Source organism: Cupressus sempervirens, chromosome 4 (genome assembly GCF_028749045.1).
Source record: "Cupressus sempervirens isolate cs-2001-9-10 chromosome 4, ASM2874904v1, whole genome shotgun sequence".
Classification (NCBI taxonomy): domain Eukaryota; kingdom Viridiplantae; phylum Streptophyta; class Pinopsida; order Cupressales; family Cupressaceae; genus Cupressus; species Cupressus sempervirens.
In genome coordinates, this window is record NC_143121.1 from 339,686,772 (window position 1) to 339,702,183 (window position 15,412).

The following is a 15,412-nucleotide window of genomic DNA, read 5'->3' on the forward strand; positions in this document are numbered from 1 at the left end:
CTAAATAAAGAGCCATAATAGAAATATTATAGACAATGACTTAATCAAGAATCCCCATAACAACATTCACTTTCTCTTGGCTCATATATTTTATGAATATGAGGGAATGCACATTTTTTGTGTGGTCTTAACTCCAAAAAGAGACACATAGTCATTATTCTTAATCCCCTAAGCTTGAAATATCCCCTTTAAAAATTGAATTTGATAATAAATAATAATAAAGTTAAATTAAAAAATAAATTATAATAAATCATAAGTTACTATTATTATTAAACTTTGTACAATAATCAAAGAATAATACATTTCAATTAACATGATATAATATTCTTATATCTAATCAATCATGAAAACACCTTATATACATCTTACATGAAAAAGCAATCCATCTTATATACATCGGACATGAAAATGCATATAGTGGATAATGGGCAGGAAAGGAGAGGAGCAATACGTAATAGTGCATTATAATTATTCCATCATCCATAAACAAATATATATTCAAACACAGCACACACATTTGGAATCATCAAAGATAAAAATAGATATTGCAGAAGTAATAAATAGAGAAAGAAAGACAGTAGTTTGGGAGTCCACATCACTGCAGAGGAAGACAAAACACACCATATGATAGGTAATTTGCCCAAATACCTAGGCCGCTGGCTAGTGTAATTCTAAACAACATAGAAATGTGATATTCAGACTGTAGTAGATGAAGATTCATTGAGGGCCCATTTGGTTGCTGGAATAGGAAGAGAAAATTAGAATATGTTTTATATTCATAGTTTGGTACGCTAAATCGGAATTGGGAATAGGAAGACATATTCCAATTTTGTCCCTAAAATGAGCATATGTCTATGCCAAAAAATAGTTGTTATTAGAATAGACCATTCTTATTCTCAATTTGATTTAAAAAAAATTAATTAATTTTTTTTTAATAATATTTTTTATTATATCTATTTGTTTAAAAAAATGAAATAAATAAAATAACAATGAAAATAAATTAACCTTTTTACCATTATTGAAAAAATAAACCAAAAAATAATAAATTAGAATAAAAAAACTTAAGGGATATATTTTTAAAAATACAAAACTTAATCTTATTCGTATTCCATTTTTGTACAACTAAACAATAGATTTTATATATTCTCAATCAAATTCCAAGTGAACCAAACAGGATTGAAATTGTCCTTTTCTATTCCCATTCTCCATTTCCATTCGCATTCCATTTTTCTATTCTAATTTTCAATTCCTATGCTCCCAACCAAATGGACCTTGACTACTTGAAGTAGGTAATAAATAGGTAATAAAGGAAACAAGAAAGGACACACATGTAGATGAATGATATATTAGATATAAATCACTACAGAAATGAGGTTTTCGAACCTTGTTGAATGCTATATATGTTAATGCAAACCGCTTGAATGCTATATATATTTGTTGCAAACCGCTACAATTATTGTACCAACAAAAATGTAAAATGTAGACTGACCAAGCATTTGCACCAACACATTCATCCACAGGTCCATAAGGATATTGCAACTATTGGGGTTGTTTTCCACCCAGTTATGAGGGCATCCCCATTGGCCTCAAGACTATAGCACTCTCCATTAGGAAATTCTTTCAACAGTAATCTTGCCTGATACCAAGCTTGATAACTAAAGCTCATCTCCCTCAATCCCTTGTGTTTAAAGAAAGATCTCCACACATCAATTTTAACATATCTAATTCTTCTTTCGATCCCCTCACAAGCAATCACATTCTTTAGCTGGCTTCCGCAGACCATTTCCTCAAAGTTGACCCTTCGAGGATCATGTCTATCTGGAATAATCACATCCCAAAAATCAAACGAAGCGCTGCTAAAGAAAAGCACATCAACAAACCGGTCGTCGAAAGAAGGAGAATTGATATCAGCCTCAACCTCTATGTTGACCATTATCCTGTGAAATAACCTCGTCAGGATTATTGCTTCTTAAACACCAAAAATCTTAAACTTCAAGGGTTTGACATTTCGTCAAACAGTTAGCAACCAAGGTTGTTTAACGAACTGATGTCTACTTCTACTCTTGTAGTCAGAGTTGTACTAATACACTATGCGATTTGTCATGAATGGAGTAATGCCTCACATAATTCACCAAGATGATCATACCTTCAATGTTCAGGGAGAGGTTCTTATCAACGTGACAATGCTTTTGACCATAAACCAATTATCAAACCATAGACCTGACTGTAGAAGAAATTATTGAAAGCTGATAGTCCCAGATTCACGCATCTGCCCAAATTAGACAATAGATACTGAAAAACTACACAGAAATTAATAACTCTGAATTTACTACAAGAGATTCTATGCCTCGGTCTTTGGATGATAGTCTGCGCCAATCAATGTTCGAGTCTTCCAATCCCAGCTTACCACATTAGCACAGAATTCTTCAACAGACTCAATAAATCAAATTGTCTCAGAAGAAATCTCGACCTCTATGTTGTATCCGTTCTGCTGGACCTACGGACATTCGCTTCCTAGATGAAGGCATTCGTTTCGGATGGTAATCTTTGCCAACACGATGCCCAGTTTATAGAGCCGCTGCGAAAGTTAATGTGCGCAACAAACCCTTGGATATTCGTCCAGAATGGTCATGGAATAGCTACTATCTCGTCCAAACAATTGCATAACCTTCTAATGTTTCCCTGCAGTGAAGATGAATCTCTTCAATTTGGAGTGTCGATCCAGCCTGGTCTTGAGCTGTCATTGAATGCAATCATCAGCAGGATTACCCACGTTGATGGCAGATTAAGCGTTGTGTTAACTTGAAGACGAAATTGTCTTAGTCACATGACAGTTTACGGTATTAATCAAATGGAGATCACCGACCGTCCAAAATGAATGAACTCGAAATGTTTACAACTGCATTCGCTTGGCTCAGGACTCCTCCCCTACAGGTCCGTCTCAAATCAGGCCGCGCGGTTTCAGTTTGGAATTCCAAGTTTCTCCACCCTTGGCCAGACCTGAGATTTCTTTTGCTTTGTGCTGAAGGTAACCCTGTACTGTGGATCCATCAATTTAGCTGGTCCTCCTCAATGCCTCTGACTGGTCTTCAAGGATGATGCGTCTTCATACTCAGAGTAATTCGGCGTTCATAAGTGCTTCCCAAAAAATAATGTCTAAGGGTGCCTTTGCAATTTCGAATAGGAATGGAGGATTTCCCACTGTAAGACCTGGTTTCCTTATTCAAAACAGTCCTTACTGTTAACTGCCTACAAAGAGCCTTGAGAAAGCCTTCCGTCCAGATTTCTGCCCTAACAGTATGCTGAAAAGATGGCGTGGAAATTCGCTCTTTACCCCGATCTGCTCACACCGTGACTTGGAATTGATAGTCTCCCCTGATCACACTCTGAACCCCGATTGTAGATGACCAACTGCCGCATGGATAGAATTTACTCCAGTTATTATGGTGATTAATTCCACTCTCGCTGATCCAACAATGAAAAGTGATGCAAGAACCGTAAAATTGGCCTTAAGCCACAGATTTTTTTGCCCTAGACGAAATGACTGAATGTCACCTCCAATCTGCAATAATTCAGATGATATTTCACACCCTCAAAATTGCGTACCGATTGAGAGTTATCGTTCTCAATGGCCAACTGTGACAATTGCAGAAACCCTAGGTTCCACAATGCACCTGTGATTGAATCACAATCTGAAAATCAAAGAGAGATAATCAACTGCCTTCCTCGAATGGAGCCCCGGGGTGCCTATTTATTCTTTTCTCTCCATCTTCTCCAGAGACTTCTAGAACATTTTCGATCTTATCTCATAAGTGACTTTATTAAATATTTTATAATCCAAGTCACTTTATTAAATTAATTAAATATAAAGTTACCTATTTATATAACTTTATAAATAATTAACTTAATATCACTTATTTATTTAATTAAAATAATTAATTAGTCGTCCTTATAAAATATTCATTATTTTGGACAACCAGATTAATTAAATTAATTAAATCGAACTGTCACCAAAAATGGGGACATGACATCCTGGGCCTCAATCTCTTTATAACATCAACAACACTGTCCAGAAGACACCGATTATATAACAGCCTATGGAAAACAGAATCAGCGAAAACTGCAACAGCCTCCCCAGGTCTAATATTAAACATGCCTTGATGAATCTCCTCCATACTCTTGATCTGCACCATTCTGTACGAAAACGGGATTTCCAAGGAGCCAGCGAGGTCGTGAAGTCTTCTTCCGCATTCCTTCAGATCATCCTCATCCGTCCCAAGTGCTGTCATCCGCAAAAGGTCAATCGGATAGGAAGAACGTTTTAGCGCAAGGCTCTGCATAAGCACTGACCATTGACACCCATTCCGAATCTCAAGATCTATTACGTGAATTCTTCTCGAGTTTCCTACGCTGTCTAAGATTGCCTGCACAGACGTTAACTGCACTAACTTCACATAGGGCAGAAATCTACAATAAAACAGCATCATCTGATTGAATTCGGCTCTGTTATACCTACTGTTAAAATTGTTTGCGAAATTGAGGGGTGGCTTTAGCGGATTCCTTAACTCCGCACAAGTCTGGCGTTCGATTCTTTCGTGCAGCGCTCCGGAGAAATAATAGCAGAATCTCTGAACAGGATTTCCCCACTGCGAAGAGAAGTTACGACACTGTGTCAGAAGCCTCGCCGCCTGATCATATTGTTTGTTGCTTATACACTCCGCAGAAGTGTAAAGAAGATGAACCATTTCCACGCCTTGCTGATCTTCAGTTCCGAGAGCAGGGCTGACAAAGCAAGTCTCAATTCCACCTCGGACGAACCGCGCACCCGCGAGTCTCACGATTTCCTCACACGACAAAACTTTCAGATTTGTGGGTTTTTCGTCATTGAGTTTTGAGGGCAATGAAAATTCAGGAAACTCGTATAAGATTCTTGGAGACAGCGGAATGATCTCAACCATTGCTGCCTTTGTCTTGCGGTCAGTGACAGAAAAATCAGGTGAATGTTGCGGTTTAATGTCAACAGATGGCTGATCATATCTCTCGGCCATTGCTGCCTTCGCCTTCTGCTCAATTACAGGAAAATCAGGAGATTCAACATATTAACAAGGTATGTTTTCTAGAAGTTCTCGTCCATAGAATGTTCCGATTTACTGTCAACGAGTCAATCCAACGTATATTTAACAAGGTTTCTGTGGCGGCAGGATTCCGAGAATGGCCGATCTTGGACTCCATACAAATGGTAAAATACAATGATCCTTGAAAAGAACAATACAATGGATTGGATCTCTCGTCGAAACCTTGCCTTCGGCGTCGAATACAGGCTTCAATACCGAGATGCTTTCTTTTCAAAACAAAACAAAACTAAGCTTTATCTTTACAATATTATATTAATTTCCATTTCAGTTAGGATGATAAAAAAAATTTCAATAGGTATTTGCTGTCTTCTGGAATTCGGACGATTATTCTAAGATTTTAAAAGATTTATGAAATGGATATTTTTTATTTTTGGAAAAATAAAGTCATTTGAAAAGAAATTGTATACTATATATATATATAAATGTTCATTAGTTTTTTTTATTTGTCTTAAATTAGTCTTTTATTGGGACATACATATGTAAATAAATTATTTTATTGAATTCACTAATATATTTAAGAAAATAAGACTAGATTTATAAGTATTTATATGAGACATCATAATATAATATATTAACTATTTAAATATTATTTTACATTTTAAATGTATCACTCTTTACAATGAGATAACTTAGATAGATTAAAATAGTTCTCTAGTTCTAGACAAAAGTATTCTGTCTATTCAAACAAAGTAGTAGTTAAGATCATATAAATTGGATGAATATTTATTAAAGAATAAATACAAATGATAATATAAGAAAAGTATATTTTACAAAATGGATATTATAAAATATAAGATCATAATTGGTTGAATGAAATTATATAATTGAAGTAATTAATGTAGGTTAAACTTATTTTCACTATAAATAAATAAATTTTGATATGTTTTAACATTTTCACATATGTATCTAAAATGAAGGAGAAGGTAGTTCTGTAGTTACTAAGAGAGAGCTAGGGATCATATCTGGGAAAACTAGTGAGATACCTTGATCTCTTCAATCCAGATGAGAAAATATTGTTCCAACCATAAGAGTCATGAATGTTATGCAAAACAAGAACACATCCTTATACTTGAGCTCTCTATTACATTGAAATTGTAAGATGAATATATCATTTATTTGATGGAATCTCCATATGAACATATTGCAACCATACATGAAGATATGTAAATTAAATAATGTCAACAAAATCTAAAGGTAAATGACCATTCATTTGCTAGAGGAAAGAAAAAGAAGCATAATTTATATAATTTGTGAATTTATTCCAGTGCAAAATTCAAGAATCAATTCTCTTGCATATAAGTTTAGACTCCAACTTTATTGGGTTTCATGTCACTTTCTCTACTTAGTTGTATCCAAGGAAAGGCGTCATGAAATCAACAAGGTTGTAAAAGTTTAGGAAGAATCAATAATGAAACCTAAAATCAAGGTAAATGATTTCCATGTATGTTTATCTTGCTTGTGTAGGTATTAGCAATGTTACCTTTGATAAGGTATCTCACAAATAACGTTAAGAAGCGCCCTATGAAAAGATATATAAGAAAGAACAACATGTTCAAGTTGATACTTCAACAATGGTACCTAAACACTAATATGAAAATGATTTCTTGAAATTATTTCTCGTTAAGATTGTATAGGATACTGACATGAAACATATTTTTTATTTGAATTTGCACTGTCTGATAAAGGTTTGCTTTGACATAATATATTTCATATCCTTTCTTTGATTTTCATATGTAATTGTTCAACAAATAGTTTTTGAATCTCATTGAAATGTTTAATTACTTGTAGGTCATCACAAATTGAAGACCACTATTAGATCTCTAGTAAGAAGTGATATCAATGATTGGTAGCTCCACACTATAAATTTAAAATATGGAAAAAAATATGCTATTAAAGATATAAAGTTATGTGAGCATTTTTAATTTTGCATGTTTAATCCTTGATTTTTTTTTGGTTGCTCAAATACTTTCTTGGGGTGCTCGTGAATATCACAATGTAAGAGATTAAGTATATGCATTTGAATGAGGTAGGGACATTAGAGTATAGTCTATTTATATGTAAATGAATGGATATTGTCAACCCTAGTGCCCTAGATATATTTGAGGATTTCTTAGCTCATTGCCAAGGAGTGGGTAGAAGGCTTGCTATAAATTGTCCTATTTACATCATTTGGATTTAAATTTTCTAGTTATAGAAGTAGCAATGATTTTAGTTAGCAACAAAATCACTAAGCTAAGATAATCAGTAAAACTAAATGCTTGGTAGATTTTGTAATTTGGAACATCTCTTGGAACTAAGAAAAATAGAGAAATTTATATTAAAGTGAGTTTCCATTGACATAATTGTTTTCAATGTTTAAGAGGCCGTGAGCTTGGAAATTTTTATTTTGTATAAAATCAATCATTGATTGTTCTTGAATTTCTTTTTTACGTGTAGCCTACGAGTATAACCATTCAATAAAAAATTATTCAAATAAGATTTTGTGATTAGGTTTCCCTAAATCTTCAATAGAGGAGATGTGGCAGTGCCATTCTTGTGACTGATAGAGAGAATACAAGTTGTGAGAGTTTTAGGGGAGGATATTTCACCAAAATCATCTATTATTGAGTGGGTGATGACTTCCAAAAATAGAGTGCCCTTACCATTATAGTCAATAGCACTTCTTCTAGAGGTGTCAACAATCAGTTTGCTCGCCAGTGGATAAAAAATCACCAAAACTTTAGAGAGGTAGTCTCTTAGCATCTCATCAACATCAAAATATGCCTCTAGAGGCATTTTGTGAGGAAGAGTTCTAGAAAATGGTCCTTTATGAGTTGAGATTGTGTATCCTTTACTCTTTATTCAATTATAGATTTTCATATTACTCCTGTAATAAATGGGGAAAGTATAATATTATTTATTTACAATATCCAGATTATATAATATATGGGCCAAATCGAAACATTCTACAATTTTTTTTTGTAAAGTTACCTTAATTTTTTATGTCAATTAAGATCCCAAAAGTAACATTACAAATAATAAGAACAACACCATTTCTATGCAAATTTGTTGAGGCCTCACAAACCATCTGAAGTGTTTGTGGATCTTCTACTAGCTTATTGGCTATCTATGAAGTAATTCAATACCTCCCTACATCATAATCAACTATACATTTTTTCTACAAAAATGATGAGGTTATCAACATAAATGAGAATACACTTTAGATACTTGCTATAGTTAGTGGTATAAAAAATGATTAATAGCAATTACACAATAAACAGGGGTATGGGCGAGTATTTTTCCACAAGTCATCATAGAAGATGTAGTAATAACCCAAGAAAACATGTAAAAATATTAGGCACTCTCATCTTGGAATCTTTGCAATATTTAAAGGTTTCTTCCCAACTTAATAGTTTAAACATCATTCACATAATGATCAAAATAGGGTTAAAATGAAAATAGGGAAAAATAAAAACCATAGTAGAGAGTGATCTTGTGGAGACTTGAACCATGGTAGTGCATACAACTAGGGTTCAAGTCTCCACAGGGTCACTCTCTACCATGGTTCTTAATTGAGAGTTGCTATCTTTTACCCTTGGTGAAATAGTGGGGCTTCTTGCCTGTAGTGATTACAACCAAGAGTCAATTTTTAAAAAAAGGCTTGGGCCTTTCACAAAATGGTGAGGCTTCTTTCCTATAATGCCTACAACTACTATTCAAGTCTCCACAGAGCTGCTCTCTACTATGATTCTTAATTGAGAGTTGCTATCTTTGACCCTTGGTGAGATAGTGGGGCTTCTTTCCTGTAGTGCTTATAACCAAGACTCAAATTTTTTTTTGAGGCTTGGGCCTTTGGTGAAATGGTGGGGCTTCTTTCATGTAGTACCTACAACTAGGTTTCAAGTCTCCACAAGGTCTCTCTCCACGATGGTTCTTAATTAAGAGTTGCTATCTTTTACCCTTGGTAAAATAGTGGGGCTTCTTGCTTGTAGTGCTTACAATCAAGAGTCAATTTTTTTTGGAAATCTAAAGGTTGATAGAATATTTCCAAAAGATCCATGTGGCCCATATATATCATGAGGGAAATGGCATGGTAGATGGAATGGCTAAATTTGGCTACGGTGTCACGAGCCTCGTGGAATTGGATGACGTCAAAATGTTGCCATCATCAACTCAAGTTTGTGATGGAAAGGGAGCACACCTTCATTAATACCACATGAATAACCAAAATGGGTGGCGGGCCTTCTTTTCTCCACATGGGTGTATGAATAGGATGATTCATAAAGGGAGTTTTTGGCATGATTGATTATTGATTTGCTTTATGTTTTTGGCTGTCGTAAACATTAATTACTGTTATAAAAGGACGTAGAAGGTGGATTTGGAAAGATGTAGTGATTGATCTAGTAATGATAAAAATGATAGGTTAATGAATTCCCACACAAGACACAGTTGGCAATGGCCATTTATTGAAGGAAAGAGAACACTCACACGTGCTAAGAAGAGTGGTTTTTTGTTTTTTGGGAAACATTGCAATCTTATGATGGTCATGCAATGCATTTCCATTTTATTTGTTGAGGCTCTTCAATTTAAATCCAAAAACATCAAAACCAACAATAAGGCTATTTTGTCTGAGGAATTAGTGGTTGATCTGGGTGACAATATGGGAAATAGTGATCAAATTGAACCAGTGGGTGTGGAAGAGAGCATTTGTAGTAGCGAGGTGGCGATGGTGTACTTGCAGAAAGGTGGCCTTTTTCAGTATATGGAGGGTATGGTGAAGCATGATGAGGTTATATCAATGTAGTTCTTCTAGACTTGGAAGGATAGGAAGGTGAATGTCAATGGTACGAGCTTTGATATTTTGGAAGAAACCATTGCAAGGGCTGAAAAATTTTTGATGGAAGGAAAGAATTGGCGGAGGTAAGCAAAGGTCAATGAGGAAACTAGCTTGTGAAAATTCTTCAAAGGCAAGGAGGAACCAAAGAGAATGCATGGGGGGTTTTCTTAGGCTACCCTTCCTAAGCCCTAGGACATCATTTGCTATGCCATTATGTGGTACATCACCTTGGAGGACCATTTTTAGGCGCTATACTACTACCACTTCCCCATCCTAAATCATTTAAAGAATCTAGATCACATCTCCTTCTCGTTTCTATTACTGCAGTCAGTGGAGGATAGTATTCTTAAACCTAGGAGGAAACATGAGGAAGGGAGAACCTTCCACTTCATCCACTAGGGGTCGATGAATAAACTTTATACCCAAAATCTTGCCTTAAATCCACTTCTTTTGATTAACCCCCTTGCCTTTGTCACCCCCAATCTTCCATTGACCTTGGCCCTTGCCCCAACCATAGGAAATCTAAGAAAACTCCTACCCTTGATGCCAAAATTAATCTGAAGGTTACCCTGATTGAGTCAAATTTGGACACTAGGCATGGCAAGACAAGTGCTAGGAGGTCCAGCAAATGCCTCTAGATAGAAAAATTTAAGCCCCCCACCATGCATGATTCCAGCTCTAATTCCTTTGAAAGTGATGCCAAACTTGCTAAAAAGAAGAGAAGGCCTTAGGACAAAAAAACCTACCCGAAGCCCTATAAGTCCCTCCCACATCTCTGACACTACCGAGGCTACCCCAGCTAGGAGTGGGGGGGATGATATTACCGCCCTGAGAAAAGAAACCCCCAAAGGTTCTAGGAAGAAAGGAAAGCATAGCCATAGCAAGGGGAGACTGGAAAGGCTAGAGAATTCCATGAGGGACCTAACCGACAACCAAACTGCCATCTGCTAGAGGTTTGAAACCTTGGTGGAGTTTTCCACCAAGGATGAGCACTCTACTGCCACCAACCTTTATTTTCTGTAGGCTAAGAAAGAGGAGAAGGACCTAGGTAAAGCCATTGAGACTGCTTGTTCCATCTATGGGTTCCTGGCCAAGGATTGGTTAAAAATCATTGTGGACAAACCAATTAAAGTGGAGGGTGAGGATGGGTAGAAGGATGTGCCTGAGAAGGAGGACAATCGCGGGCTTGAAAAGGGAAAGTAGCCCTATGTCTTTTTCTTATTTTGCTTTTTAAAAATTTTTTTTGCCTATGAACTTGGTACCCTACGGGTTTTTTTTATGTTTAAGTCATTTAAGAGGACTCGTAGCAGCAATTTTTGTATGGGTTGCTATTTTAATTATTTTACAATCTATTATGCATAGTAATTTAAAGATTGCTAATATTGTTAAGCTGACTATGAACATATGTTGCTTTTTGAAGTTTAAAGTTGGTATTACTTAGTTGATTGGGAGGTTAGCTCCGGCTGTCTTCTCATCCTTTTTTGTACTTTAGGGTCAGCCTCTGTCTTGCTTGGCTGCTACCAATTACTTCAAAAACATAATTTTATGATCTAAAACAATGACCAATGTACTTTGTGTCTTTTAAATGCACCACGTATCTTTTCATATATACCATTCAAAGCAGAAGCTCTATGTAAAACGTAAAACCTAAATGAAGAAAATTAAATAGAAAATTAGCACAACTTGCAGATGGAACAAGGCATAAAAGCCAATAAAAATGCAAAATATTAGTAGATGCTTTATGCCAGCTGCCATGTATCAATTGAAATGGTGTCTGGTTATAAGCACATGTATAAGACATGTAAAAAGCAAACACCTACGTGTTTTGTTTTAAAAAATCCACTTGCTTTCTCTTCCAATCACCTAATTATCACATCATGTAAAACATGTCCATAGTGCATATTTTCCATAATATTTTGATAAGGAAAAGGAAAAACTACAAGGAAAATTGCCCACACCCAATGAGATCATAGAAATAAAATTTTTTTATATTATTTTAATACAAATAAATTCTCAAACCACATCTTTAGCACATATTGCAGAATTTTCAAAGAACAAATTAATGTTAAAATGGTAACCAAAATGTGGACTAATAATTTATATGATTTAATTATCAAATTATTTATCATTATGTATCTATGTATAAATAAAAAATAATATAAAATAAATAATAATAAGAATATTTTACACACAATTTTATTTTAAATTACAATTAAAACATAAGACGAGAAGTTAAAACACAATAATAGAATTGTTACCCTCTTATCTTTAAAATCTAAGTTCAAGTTTACTTGAACGAAATAAATAATAATTAATTATAGCCTCTTACCTATAAAATAAAATAAAATAATTAATTATCTTGAAAAGTATCTTTCAGCAAAGATAAAGTTAAAGCTTAACTTCTTTTTTAACTTCTTGCAAAAGTATCATTTCACAAATCTTTAAAAAATATTCCTACTTTCTCAAGAGAACAAAAACCAATTATTAATATATCAATGGAATTTAATATTAAATGTTTTAAAGATAAAAATTAATATTTTATAATTTAAAAATAAAGATAGAACGAGGTTTTCATTTCGCTAAGCAAGCCTCTCTCGGTATTGAAGCTTGTGTTTTATACGACTCAAAGGCGGTCGAATCTCTTCCATTTAGTTTACATTTCAGCGACAGATCCAATACATTTTATTGGTTTTAAAGATCATTGTATTTTAGCCATTCTCGGAATCCTGTGCTTAAATATATGTTGGATTCATACCTTGACAGCAAACGGCAACATTCTGTCGACAAAAACTACTGGCAAACGATAGATCTGCTTTTTCTGTAATTGAGCAGAAGGTGAAGGCAGCAATGGCGGAGAGATATCAACCATCTGTTGACAAAAAGGCTCAATATTGTCCTGACGATAAGAAAGTGGTGAGAACAATGTTAGGGCTGCCCTCAAAATCAAACGTCAAAACACCCACAAATGTCAAAGTTCTGTCGTGTGAAGAAATGGTGAGACTCGCGGGTGCGCGGTACGTACGAGGCGGAATTGAGTCTTTCTTTGTCAGCCCTGCTCTCGGACCTGAAGACGAGCATGGCCTTGAATTGGTTCGTCTTCTTTACACTTCTGCAGAGTGTATAAGTAACAAACAATATGATCAGGCGGCAACGCTTCTGATAAAGTGTCGCAACTTTTCTTCACAGTGGGGAAATCCTACTCAGAGATTCTGCTATTATTTCTCCGGAGCGTTGCAGGAAAGAATCAAACGCCAGGCTTGTGGGAGGTTGAGGAATCCGCTAAAGCCGCCAGTACTCAATTTCGCCAACAATTTCAATAGCGGTTATAACAGAGCCGAATTCAATCAGGTGCTTGCGTTTTACTGCAGAGTTCTGCCCTATGTGAAACTGGTGCAGTTAACGTCGGTGCAGGCAATCTTAGACACCGTGGGAAACTCAAGCAGAATTCATGTGATAGATCTGGAGATTCGGAATGGGTGTCAATGGGCAGTGCTGATGCAGAGCCTTGCCCTAAAACGTTCTTCGTATCCGATCAAGCTTTTGCGGATAACGGCGTTTGGAATGGATGAATATGATTTGAAGGACAGCGGAAGAAGACTTCACGACCTCGCTCTGTCCTTGGAAATCCCGTTTTCGTACAGAATGGTGCAGATCAAGAGTATGGAGGAGATTCATCAAGGCATGTTTAATGTTAGACCTGGTGAGGCTGTTGCAGTGTTTGCTCCTACTGTTTTCCATAGGCTTTTGTATAACCGGAGCCTTCTGGAGAATGTTGTTGATGTTATAAAGAGATTGAGGCCCCAGATAATGGTGAATATAGACGTTGAGGCAGATACCAATTCTCCTTCTTTTGAAAACCGGTTCGTTGATGTGCTTTTCTTTTGTAGCGCTTCTTTTGATTCCTTGGATGTGATAATTCCAGATAGACATGATCCTCGAAGGGTCAACTATGAGGAAATGATTTGCGGAAGCCAGCTAAGGAATATGATTGCTTGTGAGGGGATTGAAAGGAGAGTTAGACATGTTAAAATTGATGCGTGGAGATGTTTTTTCACACACAAGGGATTCAGGGAGATGGGATTCAGTTATCAAGCTTGGTATCAGGCACTATTATTGTTGAATGAATTTCCTAATGGAGAGTGTATTTGTCTTGAGGCCAACGGATATGCCCTCATAACTGGGTGGAAAACAACCCCCATCGTTGCAGTATCCTTATGGACCTGTTGATAGACTGTGTTCGTTTAAATGATTGGTCAGTCAATTATAAATAATAGCTTCTACGTTTTACATTTCTAATATGTTTTTTTTGGTTGGTTATATCCAGACGTTGTATAATAATTGTAGCGATTTGCAACAAAATACATAGCATTCAAAAACCCTCATATGGTTACTCGTCTGAGTTGAAAACATAACAAAGCTAGTCTCAAGATATTGCTTTAGATTCCAGAGTATCAATCCTGGAATATTTTATTAGTCCCTGCCTAAAATAAGGCAGGGAACTAAATGTTCCCGTTAGCCCATTTCCAATTAATTTATGCCAAACAAAACTAATGCCTCATTGAGGAAATTCACGAAATTAAAAGGCCGTGTTGGCAGTATTAAAAATAATAAAAATTCATTTTTATTAAAATAATAAAGAGTTGTTTTTCTAGGCTCCTATTTTATTTCGGATTTGGCTAGATAAAATTTATCAAAGATAAAGAAAAACTTAAACATGATTCTTTTTCAAATTTACAAAAATACAGCAAAATTTTTCAAAAAAATCATTGTTTTTTTAATTTTTTGAAATTTAGTGAATGGTGTAATTTGTAGGCACGATAGCCATTACTTTTATTTCCAAAGATTGCACACAAAACCATATCGTTTCTTCGAAAGGCAATTTTTTAATACATTTAATAATAAATTTAGTCAAATAATCAATTAATATATTAATGAAACTTCAATTGTAATAATATTTATATGTTTAGTTTTTTAATTATATTAATCATTATTATATTATAACATGTAAATTGGTAATTTAAGAATTTATATTGTATTAAAAGTGTAGTAATAATTTCTTTTCACTTTATATATATATAATTACTAATATATTTTACACAATATTACAATAGCTAATGGTAGCTTATAACACAATTGATTGTTAGATTGTACCAAGATATTAAATTATAATTTTAAAGTTAATCAAAACAAAATATTTCCTATAAAATATAATAATCATTTATAGTCTTATAAATCATTCAACAATCATTTTTTTCCCCATAATGATCATGGCACTTCTGATGATTAAGTGTATTAAACTCATAATTCTCCTATAAGTAAGTAAATTTAGTTTTAGCTTTTCTTTTAACTATATATTATTCTCCACATCTATTGACAAGTTATTACACCCCCTCTTGCAAATTAGTCCTTTTACTAATCTATTTCATTTTATTTGTCCTAATAGGTAGGGACTCATGCTCTA

At 34.8% G+C, this 15,412-nt stretch overlaps 1 protein-coding gene across 1 annotated transcript; it reads left to right on the forward strand.

Annotated features, from left to right (window-relative positions):
• Nucleotides 1-9,774: 9,774 nt before the first annotated feature.
• LOC149561417 (GRAS family protein RAM1-like) lies at nt 9,775-14,178 on the forward strand. Its single transcript, XM_089827810.1, has 2 exons — nt 9,775-9,903; nt 12,715-14,178. The coding sequence occupies exons 1-2, from the start codon at nt 9,775-9,777 to the stop codon at nt 14,176-14,178; spliced, it is 1,593 nt and encodes a 530-aa protein (XP_089683936.1).
• Nucleotides 14,179-15,412: the final 1,234 nt, after the last annotated feature.

What these genes read in the sequence shown, in the direction of transcription:
- LOC149561417 (XM_089827810.1), top strand. Translation starts at nt 9,775, where the DNA reads ATGGGAAATAGTGATCAAATTGAACCAGTGGGTGTGGAAGAGAGCATT. An exon ending in GTATGGTGAAGCATGATGAG is followed by an intron (nt 9,904 to 12,714) that starts GTTATATCAATG and finishes ATACCTTGACAG; the next exon opens with CAAACGGCAACATTCTGTCG.